We start from the raw sequence: 16430 nt of genomic DNA, 5'->3' as shown, positions 1-16430 counted from the left end.
TACAAAGGACTAAATCTCCATCTGTCTATCCATCATGTGTTTTAGGACATTATTTAATAATAAATGAAAAACTGTGAATACATAATGGATACCAACAATGTGGAAGGAAACATAATTATTGGACTGGACTAACTGCATGTGCTCAACATTTAACGAAGACACCCCTAGTCTTAGTTACATATGAAGTGTTACATACCACACCCTCCTTTCTCAATATGAAAGTCACACTTCACTGGCGATATGTCTCAGTAACTGCATCACATCAGTCTGAGTGCACAGCACTATACATTACATGATGACACCAAACTAGCACCACCTTCTGTTCACATATATAATGTTATTCTGCTACAAAGATAATAGGCAGCTACAGTCTGAGTAAGTTAGTCAACCAGAAATTTGATGGCAAAATTATATATTATAAAGGAATTTTCTTATTTACAACAGTCTAATATGATCTTCTACAAATGATGTTTGTATACAACTACTCTACATTTGAAAGTAAAGTTTGGAGTGACCATGATAGTTGGAGGTGGAGTGTACAACGCCTTTTGTCCTTGACAGACAACAGTTATAATTCACTTGGCCACAAGAGGTCCCTGTTAGATACATAAAACCTGCTGTAGGTTGTAGGCATTAGAAAAAACAGACAATAGGAGGTATGGGTCTACCTAATGTAAGATTATATAATCTATCATTTGAAATGTCTAGATTGATAAAACATTGGAAGGGGATAGATCAGGAGCTGAGCTGGATCAAAATTGAAAGAGAACTAACTAGCCCATTTGAACCTCTGGATGTCCTCTCACATTGGGCAACAAATTCTGAACACAATTATTTTTCAAACCCAGTGCTGTCTTATTCTAAAGCAGTTTGGAGAGAAATTCATAAGATATATAGTATTTCGCACTTGAGACAACCTTACGCCTCTCTATGGTATAACCCAGCCGTGCGTATTGGGAAGAAATCTGTTTATTGGAATCAATGGCTTGTAAGAGGGATACGCAAAATAAGAGACCTGTGTGTGGATGGAGTTTTCATGTCGTTTGCCTATATTATGCAAAAATATAATCTGGAATATAAAGGTAATTATTGGAAATATTTACAAATAAGAGACTGTATCACAAAGGGTAAATTTAATCACCACAAGAATACATTGATGGAAGTTTTGGATCTACCAAGTATAACACACAGAGCAGCCATATTCTACAAGACATTTAATGGTTTACAAGAAGATGTGTGTAAAAATCTGAGGATCATTTGGCAGAAAGACCTAGGGTGTGATCTGAATGAGGAGCATTGGTTAAATATCTTATCAAATACAGGGAAACACATGAGAGAGGCAAAGGGGAAATTTTAGATTTAGATTTTATTTCACCCCTTCAAAACTACATAGAATGGGCTTATTAGGAAGTAATTTATGTTGGAAGTGTCAGAGTGAAATAGGGACATTTTTACATGTAATTTGGGGATGTAAACTGGTGTACCCGTTTTGGGAGAAAGTACTGGAACATGTGAGTAAATGTCTGGGTGTGGCGGTACCTATATCACCAAGACTATGTTTGTTAGGGGACCAAACAGAAATACTAAATATATCTAAATATGAACGAGGGGTTTTAAAAGTTGGGATGGTCACTGCTGCTCGAACAATTCTTATGGAAGAGTACAGTCGCCCCAGATGTTAAAAAATGGATGGAAATGATGTCAGAAGTTGCATCATATGAACGCATGTTGGCTAGAATTAACAATGAAGAGGAACATTTTAGGAGGGCCTGGGAAAGTATTTTTTTGTAGGTAGGACATATGGAAAAATTTGAAGACATGGTGCTGAATGTATATTGTGGTTGTTTCAAAAAAGGAAATGTTGATTTGCAGGAGGCCTTTGTACAGTATATATGGTTGTATGCTGGATATACTGTCTGTTGATGTTGGTGTCAGTGTTTGTTTTCGAGTTTGATTGTATGTTTATGTGTGTATGAATAAATAAAAAACTTTAATGACAAAAACAGACACTGCCATTAGCTGATAAAAATAATTCTGTTCAAGTGATTGTTGAATGCTTTATTCTGTTGTGTTCAAGTATAGAAGGATAAGCATATCTATGGTTTTCTAAATACCCTGACGTGACTGTGTGCCTTCACCTCAGCTGGAGCTTTAGAGCAGCTGCTAAACTTAACTGGTTAAAGTAACAACTAACTATTCAAAATAAAATATTCATTTCCTTCTGTAAATCCAGTGGTTTTCTGTTTTCTTGGAGCATGCAAAGAGCAGCAACCTGTGGTGGGAAGGTAAGTACTGACAGCTGTTGATTGTGACACAAACTTGTTTTAACACCACATGTTAAGTCTGTATGTTTAAGTTTTTTGTTCAGTTTTAAGGTTTTGATCGGGTAAGTACATCGCTTGTTGCAGGTTTACATATCCTCAATTATATTTCAGATTGAACTACTGTCAGTTATTTACACTAAACATTCAAATGTATATTCCATATTGTGTATAATAATGTTTGGTAGTTTTGAGCAAGTTTGAAGTTGTTTATTTAATTTATGAAAAAAAAGTAAAAACCAGGGACCAGGTAAGGTTAGCATAACAAACACTAAGTTATCCGCTAGCTAGCTAGCTAGCTAGCTGTGTTGTTAGTTAGCAAAGTGTTAACTGTCTCTTGTTTTCCGGTCAAAGCACGTAGGGAAAAAATGAACTAGCTTTTTTTACTACCATCAAACACATTAAAACTGTAGGACGTTCAGAAAATAAACATTTACTTACCGAAAAAAACTGTATATCACCATCATCTCTCCAGTTTGTTAGTGACGAAGAATGAGCCATAATTACTGTGAACCGAAAACTCATTAAAACTAAATAACTAACAGCAAAACTGCCAGTGCTAAATTATTATTCCACGGACAAATATTGAGAAAAATAATATTCAACACAACTGATTCAATACGAAACGCTCACGACCCAAGCTCTCCTCCGGTGACTGATCCTCCGGTGATCGACCTCCCGGCCTGCCGCGTCATCTGATCAATCATTGCAGACCAGGTATATCAATCAAATAGCCACGCCCCCAAAAACCCCTTCTTTTTTTTTTTTATAACTTATTTTTTATTGAAATTTTCTTTCAACAATTACAGTGTCTTAATCAGCTGGTGGAAGTTGCCCTCTTTGTTGTCATGCCCCCTTAAAGCATTGCCCTGTCTTGCCAAGCACATGACCCCTCCCACAATCTTTAAGAGATTATTTCTGGCTACCTACTGCTGCTTTTTTAACTGAGAGGAAAGCTGTGTACTGACAGGCTGTTTGCGGTGCAAATGTGTCATCATCACTGCTGAATGACAATCACTGTCTTCCTGTTTTAATAAAAGCTCCATCAGCCTTACTGGCTAGAGAGGATTTCTGATCTCCAAAATATTTGGCACAGTAAAAACATAGCACGCCCTTAAACAAAGGGCTGTAATGAAGCCATTTGTACTGCCAAAACCAACTGTCCTGAAATTTGAGAGTCTTTTTTGTCAGGGACTGAGTCTCAATGAAGCAGGTATTGGGCTGGTGTGGACAGCTGATCACTGCTCTCCCTGTCTGGTTCTGTCCCTACATCCCTGTTAGTCACCTGAAAAATACATACCATGTAGTGTTGAAATAACTGCATTTTTTTAAAAACTTTTTACTGTCTATGTGCTCTACTAAATTACATTATAGTTCCCATCATCCACATCTTCAGAGACTGTCCCTGTCTGGCCTTACAGCATCCCTCTCACTGTCTGTTGTGACCAGATATTATTATTGTACCAGAAGAACAATAACTGACCCTGAAGATCATTTTAATTTGAATATTATGTTTTTCTTACTAGTTTTATTTACTGCTGTCATGTAGGCCTAGGTTAAACAACACAAAGAGAGAGTGAGAAAACAACAGCACACACTGAAGACGCAGAGTTCAAGTCACACACGTTTGTTTTCCTTAACAAACGGAAATAACAAGAGACGAGTCAGTTGACAGCCAGGGTTCATAAAAGGAGGAAATATTTAACATATTTATACATAATATTGGGGGGGACAGATTGGTATTTTCCCAGTATTGGGGGGGACACGACCCCCCCCAAAGGATGTGTGGTTACGCCCATGCATAGACGGGGATTTTTAATTCAAAAATATTGATTAGAGTAGCTTTAAGATCACAAAATTGTCAACTCCAAATAGCAAGCGGTATAGTATTTATAGTATTTAACAATTTATCTCAGAATATGTAAACCCTCATTTTATTTTCTGACAGGAAGCGGCTTTAGCAGTTGAGTCTTATTTTGAAAGGTACAAAACGGATGAACTCTGGTGACGTAGCAGGGAGACAACATGGCGAGCGGCAGCGGAGTGACCATGGATGGAGGAGACATGATGCGATATGCTGAATACACTCCAAAAACAACGGCAAGGAGCGACGCAGAGATAGACAGACGGCTGGTGAGTATCTTTCGTCACCTTGAGGAGCTTTGTGGAATCTGTCAAACTAAACCAAGATGGTTTTTACCTGCTAAAGTTTGTGTTAGGTAACCTCAATGACCGCTAATGTAACGGCCTGTCAATGCTCTTGCATCAGATGCATTAATAACAAGTGAATTTGTTGGCTGTTGATTTTGTCTCATTTCCTACAATATGTCGATACGTGTAAACCTTCAGTACGTTTGTTTATTAAATCAGAACCGTTTAAACCACAGGAGTCAGGTAAACCTCACCTGAACATTCATGGTAACTAGCTAGTCACAATTAGGTAACCAAAAGATTTATTGAGGTTTAAATGTAGTATAGTTTTAATGTATCTAACACCACACAATCTGACTAATTGAGATCATCAGTCTGACAATAAAGCCTTTTACAGAAATCTAATCGGCAACTATAGTGCAACTGTTTTGAAATAACACAATCAGGGAGTTTAATAGTCACAGTCAAGGCCATTCATCGACTCGTGGTTTTGGGTAGAGAGCCTTTGATTTAGCTTATTGAACGTATGATCTATTAGACAGCAACAGAAACTGGCTTGCTGCTTTCTCAACAGTGAATCATACAGGACACACTAATGCTGCCACACAAATCTTCATTTAGCTGTGTTATATGACCCTCCTAACCCAGGGTGGTAACTGCTGGATGTTTTGTTTTGGTGACAGGGAGGAACTCTGATTGCAGTCGGTCTTGGTGTGGCTGCTGCAGGTTTTGCAGGTAAGAAAAGTTTGATGTAGGATCAGTAATTTGCCAAAATGATATTCTCTCGATATGCCTGTGTTGAAATCTTTTCCAGGTTTTCGTTTATCATCACTCAAATTGTTACTCTGCCTTCAAAAGTATTATTATTATTATTATTATTATTCACTTTCTAAAGTCAGAGAAGTTTTCTTTACAGATTTGTTTTTGGTGCTCCCTTTTAATTTATAAATGTGTTTCATGTGTCTTGTGTTTGATTCTCAGGCCGCTATGCATTCCAGCTGTGGAAGCCTCTTGGACAAGTCTTCTCCGAAACTGTCAAGAAGATGCCCACATCAGTGAGTAATTAATTAACTTCCTATTAATCAGGGTCTACTGTGCAATTCATGTCCAGTCTTTTTCTGATTAATTTTCCATCTCACTTTTCAGTTGTTTGTTATATGGATAGATTGCAAATTTATCTGCACTAAAGATGCGTTTTTATTTTTTTGTACGAGTTGCAGATGGTTTAAAGAAACACTTGAGTTACCTTAAATTTAGATCTGCGGAGAAAAGTCTGGCATTGTTTCACATTTTATGATTTTTAGGGGAAAAAATACAAATTAACAAATATTAAACGTAATCCATTCCAAAGTTTTTAATTATCTTCAGACTGTTGATAATCAGTGCGTTTAACGCTCTTCTGTCACCTTAGGCTTTCTCGTCGTATTACAAAGGTGGTTTTGAGCAGAAGATGTCCAAACGAGAGGCCAGCCTCATTCTTGGCATCAGGTAATAGAATGAGTTGTAGTAAATATTTTGTTTGTTTTACCTTTTCTCTGTGTGTGTTACTATTTATCACATTAATTTTTTTATTCATTTTATGTCCAGCCCAGTCAGCACTAAGGCCAAGGTACGTGATGCCCATCGAAGGATCATGGTCCTGAACCATCCAGATAAAGGTAAACTTCAACTGATGCTTAACTAAGGACAGATTTCCTTTTACCTCCGTTTACCTTTTCTACCTCTGACCCTCAAAATGCCAGAAATTGGGTGAGCATTCCTATGTATTAATGTTAAATGAATCAGTATAAAAGTTGTGTTTGTGTGTGTGTGTGTGTGTGTGTGTGTGTGTGCGCGCAGGTGGGTCACCGTATCTCGCTGCAAAGATCAATGAGGCCAAAGACCTTTTGGACAAGGACATCCGGCGATAACCTGCACTGTTCACAAACACTTTAGAGACTTCCATGACTTGGTGCATAATCTCAGCTCTGTTGTACTGCTCCATCAATAATGACATCAACACCAGACCTGGACCTCCACTCCGGCTCCTGGAAGATGACAGAAAAATATATATCATGACAGTGTCCCATCTTTAGCTGGTTACATAACTTACCTCAAACTGTATTTGTCAGAACATATAAATACGTATTTTCATGAGTAGGGAATGTGGTACAGTTGGCCTCTAGTGGTAACTGTTGTGCAAAAAGAGGACAGTACTGCTGCTGGGTATAACTTTTTGGAACGAGTACGCATATGTCAGCATGTAAGTTATTGCATAGTGATGTAATCTATTTAATTAGAATAATAAATTCTGATGTTTCCATGTTTAACAGTCACTACGGTCATGGTGAAAATAGTTTTTTTTTTTAAATAAACTTAAAAAATAGAGTTGTGTGTTTCTATTAAAATGAGTGACAGTGGGAGAGAGAATGTCTCACTCTGTAAAATTTATTGGTATTTTAAACCTCAGTGTGATTTTAAAGTTACGCTTTTAAAATGTTAACAGTGAGGAGTGTTGCCTGCAGCAGCTGACTGACAGAGCAGGTCTCATGATTCAGGAGTCCTGTGTCTAGCTTCTCTCAGACTGAGGAGCTAGTTTTAGCACTGAAAGGCTTTGAATTATTCTCGGATAAAAAAAAAACTTAGAAGTCTTAAAGTTAGGACTGATGCTTGTTATTTTCAGAAATTTCTGCTTACTGAGTGAGTTTGGAGCTAATTTGGCCTTAGGATGTTTTATAAACATGTCTTCATCCTTGTTGCTGTGTCTATTAATGTAAGCATTTTTTGTAAAAAAGCAGATGAAAAAAAAAAAACATCTCAGACAGCAACTTTAAAAAGCTTCTTTATTTAGGGGATGAGGTCATACTGATGTCATTGTATGTTATTGGACTGAATGGACAGAGAGCAAGACGTAGCATTTAGCGGTTACACTTACAGCAGCAGTTAATGGTCAAAAACAGCAACCAATAACAGCAAGGTTGGCTTGAAAAAAAAAAAAGTCAAATAAATAGCAAAGGAATCTCTTATTCTGATGTCACCATATCGGCAAACCAGTCCCAGTGCACCCGCTCTCTCTCTACGCTGGACCGCCAGCAGAGTCAGAGGTCACCTCAGTCTCTGTTGTCAGTCTGGACCAGAGCGAGCAGCACGGGTTGGATTTCCATCATGAAGGCAGAGGGTTTACTTAGAGCAGCAAAGTGGTCGGAGCCTCTGGGTCCTTGAAAGGTTTAAGCACCATGGATACGTATGTCATAACTGCTGTCCCAAAGACCATTTCAACAAGAAACAGGCCTAAAGTCCAAATGAAATTATAAAGTCGAACTTCATTAACTTATCTCTCCTTGGTTAGTGTTTACACTTGTGTATTTATTTGGTCAAATCAGTATTTTCCCAAAATCCTCCTGTAGAGGGCAGCAAATGCCTTTAGTGCAGTGAGTGTAATCAAAGTGTTTGCAGCAAAAAAAGTGGATTATCCTGTAAAATACATTCTCAAAGACAACACTACGTATTGTTTTACAGCCAAAGCCTGGTGTATAATCCACATATCTTAGTCCAAGATCAAAATAAAACTTTCTATGAAGCAGGACAAACACAGCGCTGAGTGTGTGAGAGCTGCCAATGGCAAGCTAGGCTACCTGTCCTCGACTTTCCACTTGGAATACAAACTCAAAAAGGTGTGACATTGATTTAACAAATGCCGAACAAATTTCAACTGGACTTTTTAATATAGACTTGCGAGGGGATTTCACAAATAAAGTAAATATTTGACTTTGAGCCAATTGGATGTTGTTTTTTTGTCGTTTTGCAATGCTCTTTGGGACTTGTAGTTGACTTTTCACCTCAAGTTGCTATAGAAACAGTCTTACATCTTTGAGTTTTGGTTGATGAAAGCAGAAATTTTTTTTTCAGCTTGTTTGTACTGGTGATTCATCCGGGAGAGTTTCATGTCCATCCCGGTGTTGAAAAGCTCCAACAGAAGTCAGCTGAAAACGTCTGTAGATGAAATGTACGGGACTGTTGATGCAGGAACAGGATCAGGTCACTGCACCTGATATGCTGAAGCTCCGCCCTTGGAGTTCCTGTACTGCTACTACACACCAACCTCATCTTTTGTTAGCGGAGGCAAATAAAAAGGCGGCAATGAAGCAAGAAAGGAGAGAAAGTCGGAAGAGGCACAGACGGAAACTTAAGTAACCATGTGAGCACCATGGAAGCTCCGCCCACTTAGGTCAACAAGCGGCATGCTGGGAGGGAAGGAGAAGGAGGTGTTAGGTTTATGTTAGGCGTTTTCTTATCCAAACAGGTTATTTTTTTTACAGTCGATCTTCATTAGAGCATCCAGAGACACGAGTATTAATTATTCCAGTAAATAATTCCAGTATTTTACATTTTTGATCCCACAGGTCCCGTTAGGAAGGAAATCTACTGGATCGCTTAACGGCAGAAAGAAAAAGTTAGAGGGTACTGTTCTTCCAGGGCAAACAGTGGTAAAGCTTTCACAGTTTCTGCTGAAAGGAGTGAAAGCACGACGGAGAGACATGTTCATCCTCTTGAAGGAAGGGGAGGCAGCGAGGCTGATGGGTAATGTCGTCTGATGTAGAGAAATAGCTGCAGTAAGAGCAACCTACTGCTGCAGCGAGACAGAAGCGACCAATCGAGGGCTTCATTGGCTCAGGGGACGACAAATCGCAGGTCTCAGTGTAAATGAATCAGCAGCCCTTCATTAACAAGCTTTATTAAGGTTGCTCGGTTTAACCTTGTCCATCAGCAGTCCTGTGTAGCTCTCTCCAACTCTTCATCTTTCTGCCCCACCTCCTCCTGCTCCTCCTCCTCCTCTTCTTGCTCTTCTCTCTCGCTGAGTTCCTCTCCGATCACGTCTAGCCGCGCCTCCTGCCCGTTTCGCACCTCCTCCTCCACATCGTGGTCATTATGAAGCCCCGCCTCTTGCAGCTGCAGCCGCCGCTCCTCCACCAACAGGAGGCGCTCTCTGACGCCCTCTGCTGCCGCTGCTGTGTCGCTGGGACTCCCGAAGTACTGCTCGCTCCTGAAACAACAACAGTTTGAGTTAGAAGCATGTATTATATGAAGTGAGTATGTGTGTGTGTGTGTTTGTGCATTAAACTGCATTAAATACAGAACAAAAACCCGTTAAGTCACATTATGGGGACTCGCCTCCTATGTGAGGACACAAAGCTAAAAAGCGAAAATCATTAAATTTTCTTGACTTTTTCTAAATTGTACGACTAATCCATATATGTATAATTACAATGGATAAAATAAATAAATCGTTTTTGTTCACCATCGTCCGCCACAGGTTAACTATAAATCTCTAAAACCCCACAGCACACTACCTGCTCAGCACCAAAGGGCAGACAGACACAGTTAGAGACTCGCTGGTGAACACAGTGGGGCACTGAACTGCTAAAGAGCCTGATGTGTCTCTTACGAGCTAAAAGAGACTGATTATTGGAACTACAGCCAGAAACACAACTATGCATGTGTCAATAGGCAGCTGCTAACAAGTTAGCCATATTAACTTAAAAGGCAATGATATGTCACTGTTGGGTTCACAGTCTGTTTCTGGTGGGCCCAGGTTTCAGGATAGGGTTGGGGTCAGGCATGTAGTGGTTATAGTTTAGGTAAGGGTAGATCTTCCAGGAATGAATGTCAGAAAATTCTTTGGTCAAAACAGGCTTGAGTGTGTGTGTTTGTTTTTGTGTGTCTGTGTGTGTGTTTGTACCCATCGGGGAAGATGACAGGCATTGTCAGTCTGTCCAACAGGGTTTTCCCAGAAGAGTCGACTTCATCCAGAGACTCCGCCTCGACACATTCCTGCTGTAACACCTGAAACACACGTAGTGAAGGTACAATTATATTTTCAACGTCTGTGTGGCTGCAACAGGGTGTGAAGGTGCCTGTGATGTAGATTTCCACAAGCCGACTACACCGCTTTTAATTCCTAGCCAACGTCAGCCAATAATTTTGACCTGCCGACGCACAGGTCGAGCTCTCAGTTTGCTGGCGTAACACCCGACACATAATACAGCGCGGCGACTCTCTCGCTCAGTCTCTCTCACCCTCTCGGCGGCGGTGTGGAATGTCAGGGCCAGCTCCAGTCTCTGTTGCCTCTCTTCGGCGCTGACGCTGAACTGTTTCCAGACTCGGTTGAGCCTCGGCAGAGTGTCTCCGGACGAGCGCGTCGTACAGCGAAGGGACTGACAGAGGACGACGGTCGCCTGCAGCAGCTGACGGCCGTAATCGTAGGTGCTCTGAAGAAAGACAGAGACAAACATGGGCTACTAATCAAAGCTGCTCTAATCAATATTTTTGCATTGATAATGGATGAAATGAGTTTCTCACCTGAGCCACGTCCACAAACTTCCTGTGTTTGTCCAACATGGTCCTGGTCTCTTGAGACTCGTCACCCAGTCTCACATGAGTCTTCAACAGAGCGTCCAGCAGCTCGCCAAGCCACTCTACTGCCTGAACACACACACACACACACACACACACACACACACACACACACACACACACACACACACACACACACAATCATCATCTCATCAATACAGGAGGAACATACGTGCGTGCTCATGTGTTGCTGTTGCGTGTCTGACCTGTAAAGCATCTTCTTCACACTTGAACAGCTGGACCATCTGTAGCATCTTCAGCCTCCTCACGTCCACCATGTCCTCACATCTGCAACACAGACACACGCTCTTTTTATGGCTTCAAACAAACAGCAGAACCTAACGATGGGAAGTCCTGCTACAACGAAACAAAATAAAACACCATTCTGATCACTTAGCTATCAGCAAAGGTGGGGTGATTAAAATTTAAATGGCTCATCCTCTGTGGAGCAGGAAGAGGTATGAAATGTGTTTTACTCTTGAGTGACCAGAAGAACATGGGCATCTTCTAACCTCTGCTTGCGGAGCTGCATCTCGTCCATCACGGCCTGGATGTGCTGAACGTTGTCCTGCTGTTCTCCAGCTGGACTCTCGGTTTCCTCCAGAGTCCATGACGGCTGGCTGCACATCTGCTCCATCAACAACGACCCCTTCTGACGCAGAGAAGAAAGACCCGCCTCTGCACGGAGGGGAGACGGTGAATGTCACAGAGGAACGTTAATACACCCAGCAGTTAATGTGTCACTGCTCTGCCACAGGCTTAAATTAGAGCACGAACCGACAGTCTGCAGCTTCTCCTCCAGAAGTTTGAGGTTTTGTTGAATCGAAGCTCCGTCAGCTGGAGCCACATCAGCACAGAGCATGCCCAGTAGACCGTCCAGCTGCTGGGACAGCTGCAGAGACAGACACATCACATACACAAGTCGGCTTCATCCTGGGATTTTTTAGGTTTTAGTTTGTACTTCGCAAACAGACCAACTATTGATACAGCAGTTCACCTCCTGAGGAGCCCCTTAAATTCCAAGAAATCACAATTTACATTCTTTCTCCTTTGATGGAGCGAGGCTAACAGTGTGTGTTACCTCCTGTGTGGTGCTGTGGAAGCCCTGCGCCGCCTGCAGGACGTTCTGTCGGTTCTCCAGCTGAGCCGCCTGTCGGTAGCAGACGTCGCTGAGCTGCTGCTGCAGAGACTTCAGCTCCGCCACTTCCTCCTCCTCCCCGGCACTGAGCAAGGCAGCGATCTGCTGGTTCAACTCCACGTACACCGCAAACCACTCCTGTACACACACACACACACACACACACACACACACACACACACACACACACACACACACACACACACACACACACACACACAATCAGCCCAATGCTCACAGTGTATCACCAGTGTTAGTAAAATGTCTGATGATGGAAGCATCAAAAGACAAACTGCGCTCATATCTGCATTTAACCCCAGTTTGCCCTCGTCACATGATCTTGTGCGTGTGTTTTCATCGTGTTGCATTACACTGTGCTGGCTCTCGATCTCCTCGTGTTTCTGCTGCAGGGCCTGAGCCGCTCGCATCGAGTCTCCGATCGCCTGATGAGTCTTCAACAGCTCTGAACCCGGACCCTGCAGCCACGTGACCACCTGAGAGAAAGACAAAGAGGAATCGCGATTAAAAGACCGTGTGATCTCCTTTGGAGGGAGAAGTGGGAGGAACTATTTTTTAAGTAAAAGTGCCATTCATTTTCTCTATAGACAGTACAGCACAGTACATGAGAGGAACAACTGTACTAAAAAATATTTGGTTCTTGTCTGATAAAAAGTTGAGTGTACAAGCTTGTGTATATGAAACTGTAAGGTGAGAAGTTAACTACAACTCCCACTACTTGCTCTGCAAACACCGACAAGAAGCTGTGACCAGTCAGCTGTGACAGTGTGACAGAGAGCCAGCATGCACATAACCAGGAGCCTGAAATTGAAGCAGCTAAATGGAGTTCAGCCATGATTCATTTTATTATTTCCACCAGTGCTTTTCCTACTGTGGCATGTCAAAACGTCGGCTGTGAAAAAGGCCTTTTGGGGGGCATATTGTTGTTTTAACCCGACCTAACCCTTCAGTCTCCGTGAATCTCTGAGCTGCAGTGCAGCACAGCGACCAGCAGGAGGCTCTCAGGCTCCACTTGTCTCCAAGTTGAAGTCCACATCTCATCACAGTCATATCAAGATTTTCTTTGACATTGACTGTGCATAAATATTTTCTTAAACAGTTATAAACAGAATTAAAAAAATCACTATCATCCTTTTTATCCACCTTGTACTAAATATATTCACGTTACAGTAAAGTAAGTTTAAATAGAAACATGAAATAGAAAACTGAAGTTAAATCCAACAGCTGATCAAAGATGATGAATTGGCTAGGAGTGGAGGCGAGACGTTTAGTCTCTTGTGTGGGTAAAACTGGATCCTACATTTTACCATTATGCCCACATCTTTCAAACTCCGTGTCCCAAGTTTATGTCTCAACAGCTGCTGTTGGAGAAAAAAGTCCAGGTCTGGGCCAGAGTCTAAGTCTAGACCTCTTCACCAACACTTAACTTTCTACAAAACTGCACTTTTACTGGAATCAAAAAAGATTTAAAAAAAGAAGTCACTAGAGATGGTCAGAGTCCAATGCAATAGAATTTATTCTTCCACAAGAACAAAAGCGAGATCAGATCCGCTGCATCAAGTATAGTTCCTTCTTAGGATTCTCCACCTATTTTCTTAAGTGAACGTATCAACACCATGGGAGCAATGGTGTCCAGCCCAGCGTGGAATTTCCCCAAACCAGGCCTGCCAGGGCACAGTAGTAGTGCCAGGTGCCCAGAAGCCTCCTGTTTATCCCCAAACTGGGCCTCGCTACAGCTCCAACACCACTGCTCCCAGGGCAGTGATACACCATTTAACAAAAAAAAAAAAATATATTAGTATAATATATAAATAATAGTATATTTAACAGCCGCCTGTTCAAAACCTGAAGGTAAACAGGTAAGGTCTTTATTTATTCTCTTTTTAATTGTATAGAATTATACAATTAAAATAATAATTTTTTTTAGAGTGTCTAATACAAAATGAACTCTTTTACATTGAGTATGATTTTATCATATAGTGTACAGTAACATCTGGAACTGTCTATCCAGATGTGTGTGGGCCAGTATCATGATTTAATTGTATTTATCAGGTCAGTGATGCCTTCAAGAGCTAACACACACACACACACACACACACACACACACAGTTCGATCCAGAACTAGGCCAACCCCCCCCCACCTCAAATCCTCCAGGCTAGCGAATGACATGTTGTGGTTACCATGGCAACCCCAGGCTCATCTCCAAGACATTGGTGTTACCCATCAGCCCCTGCGGCTGCTAGAACCCCATTAACGATAGTATTTTCTGTCTCTACTGAGGAGCTGTGGAGCAGTGAAGCTGCTCACTGACTCCGTTACTGAGGGTCAAAGGTCAAAGGCTGGATGATAAAAGAATCGAGGTCACACACTTTTAGAGACTAAGGAGACTGATTCTGTCACCGGACAATGTTTCCAGAGTGTTGTGAGCGTGCGGAGGACGTGTTTACAGAGATGGTCAGACGTGAACTGCAGTTTGACTTGTAAAGACGCTTTACACAGATGGTCAGAGCGCCTTGGAAAACATCTGTGTAATTTGAAAAAGTGTATGAGCAGCAGTGAACATGATTACGGAAATAATTTGACATTTGATGTCTTGAGGAGAGTTAGTGATACTTCAAGTGTCTGTCCAGTATGTATGAAGTCACAGTCTGTAGCTAGTTAGCTTAGCTTGGCACACAGAGTGGAAACAGAGGGAAACAGCTAACCTGGCTCTGTCCAAAGGTAAAAGAACACACCTACCAGCAAATCCTAAGCTCACTTATTAACAAAATATATCTCCTTTCTTTCATCTTCAATTCACACATAAAGTCCTGTACAATATGATGTCTCAGTCATGTTTTAGTGTTGCTGCTTTTTGCAGGAAAAACAGACAAACAAACAAACAAACAAAGAGATAGAGATGTAATCATGATTCTGGCTTCTGGATTTTTAAGTTCTACTTCTACTTTTAACTACTAACAGACAAAGTGCTTCCCTGCCATCCACAGGCTGCCCAGGCTATCCAGAGCAATTTGGTCTTCAGTGTCAGTGTGTGTGTGTGTGTGTGTGGTGTGTGTGTGTGTGTGCGTGTGCTTTACCTGCATGACCTTGGTGTGGATCTCGTCTAGCTGGGTGCGTTTGTTTCGCTGCCTGCAGAGCTCCTGGTATCTGGTGTACTGCTCCCTGAGAGAGTCCAGCAGCTTCATCACCTGAGGCTGAGCCAACAGCTCCTCCTCCATTGGACACCAGGCTGGACCTGCAGGTCAGAGGTCAGAGGTCAGAAAGAAGACCTGTGGGGTTACTGTCCAGGACGTCCCCTTATCTTTGGTGTAATCAGACAAAAGACGCCTGCACTGACTCCTTTTCAGGACATGGAAAATATCAGTTATATAAGGTGCCTTCAGGTTTTGCGTGCTATGAAACAAAACAATAAATAATAACAGTGCAGTTTCTTCCTGAATAAGTTACTGTGATATGGTTTTGGGTTTCTTATCCGTGACGCAGTATCACCAAGGAGGTGTCTGATCTGTCCCACATTCATTCTGCAGCATCCTGCTGATGTTACTCGTCTGCTGCTTCTGAGGACAGAGACGCTACAACAGAGTCTCTGTGGACTGTACCCTTATACTCTACTTCATACTGTAGTAGCCGGTGTAGTACTCTGGAGCAGCTGAATGGCTGCATTCAACCGCCCATCTCCAACAACAACAGTTCAGAGAGAAATAAACAAAACTTTCATTCAACTTCATTCCTCCATCTGTCTAAGCTGGACCAGCACAGTCACTTCTGGATGACTGACAGCTGCTTCCTCACCTCCCTGTCCTCCTACTCCTCCCTCTGAGCCGTTGAAGCGACGCTGCTGCAGCTCTGACAGCAGCTCATGACCTGCAGACAGACAGACAGACAGACAGACAGACAGACAGACAGGCAGACAGACAGACAGACAGACAGACAGACAGACAGACAGGCAGACAGACAGACAGGCAGGCAGGCAGACAGACAGACAGACAGACAGACAGACAGGCAGACAGACAGACAGACAGGCAGAGGGAGGACAGAGGTGCCGGTCGAAAGGAGATAATTAAAGCAAAATTAAAGAAATATTGTGTAAATATTTCACAAATGTTCTCAGATTTAAACTGCTTAACCTCATCAGGCCTCTGATAAACTCTCCAGATGAAACAATACGAGAAAGAAAAATGAAATGATCATAGTCTACATCCACACTGATGTGATAATAAGTGAACACTTTTATTTTAAGGCGTTAAAATCCTTATTGAGCAAAAGTGCTGAACATTTGCTGCCTTCGTCCTCTCAGATGTGAGAATTTGCTGCTTCTCTGTTTTAGATAACTGCATGTTAAATAGCTGATCAGACAGAATAAGAAATCTGGAGGTGTCACCTTAGACTCTATAGAAACTTTATCACT

The 16430-nt window shown here is 41.8% G+C and overlaps 3 protein-coding genes across 4 annotated transcripts in view; 1 reads left to right on the top strand and 2 right to left on the bottom strand.

Annotated features, from left to right (window-relative positions):
• The window catches only part of LOC111665783 (CD209 antigen-like protein C), a 14121-nt gene extending 11067 nt beyond the window's left edge, over positions 1 to 3054 (bottom strand). Inside the window, exon 1 of one of the 2 annotated variants that reach the window (XM_087177877.1) lies at positions 2763 to 3054. The gene's annotated coding sequence lies outside the window, so the exon portion shown is untranslated. The remainder of the gene's footprint in view (positions 1 to 2762) is intronic. The other variant, XM_023420871.2, reaches the window with a different exon arrangement.
• A 1252-nt stretch (positions 3055 to 4306) lies between these two features.
• dnajc15 (DnaJ (Hsp40) homolog, subfamily C, member 15) lies at positions 4307 to 6839 on the top strand. Its single transcript, XM_023420879.2, has 6 exons — positions 4307 to 4454; positions 5156 to 5207; positions 5454 to 5527; positions 5884 to 5960; positions 6060 to 6130; positions 6312 to 6839. The coding sequence occupies exons 1-6, from the start codon at positions 4347 to 4349 to the stop codon at positions 6380 to 6382; spliced, it is 453 nt and encodes a 150-aa protein (XP_023276647.1). The 5' UTR covers positions 4307 to 4346; the 3' UTR covers positions 6383 to 6839.
• A 441-nt stretch (positions 6840 to 7280) lies between these two features.
• The window catches only part of sestd1 (SEC14 and spectrin domains 1), a 19833-nt gene continuing 10683 nt past the window's right edge, over positions 7281 to 16430 (bottom strand). The window contains exons 9-19 of the mRNA XM_023420878.2: positions 15815 to 15886; positions 15100 to 15257; positions 12375 to 12497; positions 11947 to 12141; positions 11643 to 11757; positions 11378 to 11543; positions 11072 to 11153; positions 10812 to 10934; positions 10529 to 10720; positions 10192 to 10295; positions 7281 to 9495 (exon numbers count right to left, since the gene is read on the bottom strand). Of these exons, the coding sequence (XP_023276646.1) occupies positions 9216 to 9495; positions 10192 to 10295; positions 10529 to 10720; positions 10812 to 10934; positions 11072 to 11153; positions 11378 to 11543; positions 11643 to 11757; positions 11947 to 12141; positions 12375 to 12497; positions 15100 to 15257; positions 15815 to 15886 (1610 nt within the window). The 3' untranslated portion in view covers positions 7281 to 9215. The remainder of the gene's footprint in view (positions 9496 to 10191; positions 10296 to 10528; positions 10721 to 10811; positions 10935 to 11071; positions 11154 to 11377; positions 11544 to 11642; positions 11758 to 11946; positions 12142 to 12374; positions 12498 to 15099; positions 15258 to 15814; positions 15887 to 16430) is intronic.

This window comes from Seriola lalandi, unplaced genomic scaffold (genome assembly GCF_002814215.2).
Source record: "Seriola lalandi dorsalis isolate HSWRI2012SDOR001 ecotype SW California unplaced genomic scaffold, Sedor1 jcf7180002054659, whole genome shotgun sequence".
In the NCBI taxonomy this organism is placed as follows: domain Eukaryota; kingdom Metazoa; phylum Chordata; class Actinopteri; order Carangiformes; family Carangidae; genus Seriola; species Seriola lalandi.
The sequence above is the reverse complement of the archived record's forward strand: the minus strand, read 5'-3'. Positions and strand labels throughout refer to the sequence as shown.

What these genes read in the sequence shown, in the direction of transcription:
- dnajc15 (XM_023420879.2), top strand. Translation starts at nt 4,347, where the DNA reads ATGGCGAGCGGCAGCGGAGTGACCATGGATGGAGGAGACATGATGCGA. An exon ending in CAGAGATAGACAGACGGCTG is followed by an intron (nt 4,455 to 5,155) that starts GTGAGTATCTTT and finishes TTTTGGTGACAG; the next exon opens with GGAGGAACTCTGATTGCAGT. An exon ending in CCTGAACCATCCAGATAAAG is followed by an intron (nt 6,131 to 6,311) that starts GTAAACTTCAAC and finishes GTGTGCGCGCAG; the next exon opens with GTGGGTCACCGTATCTCGCT.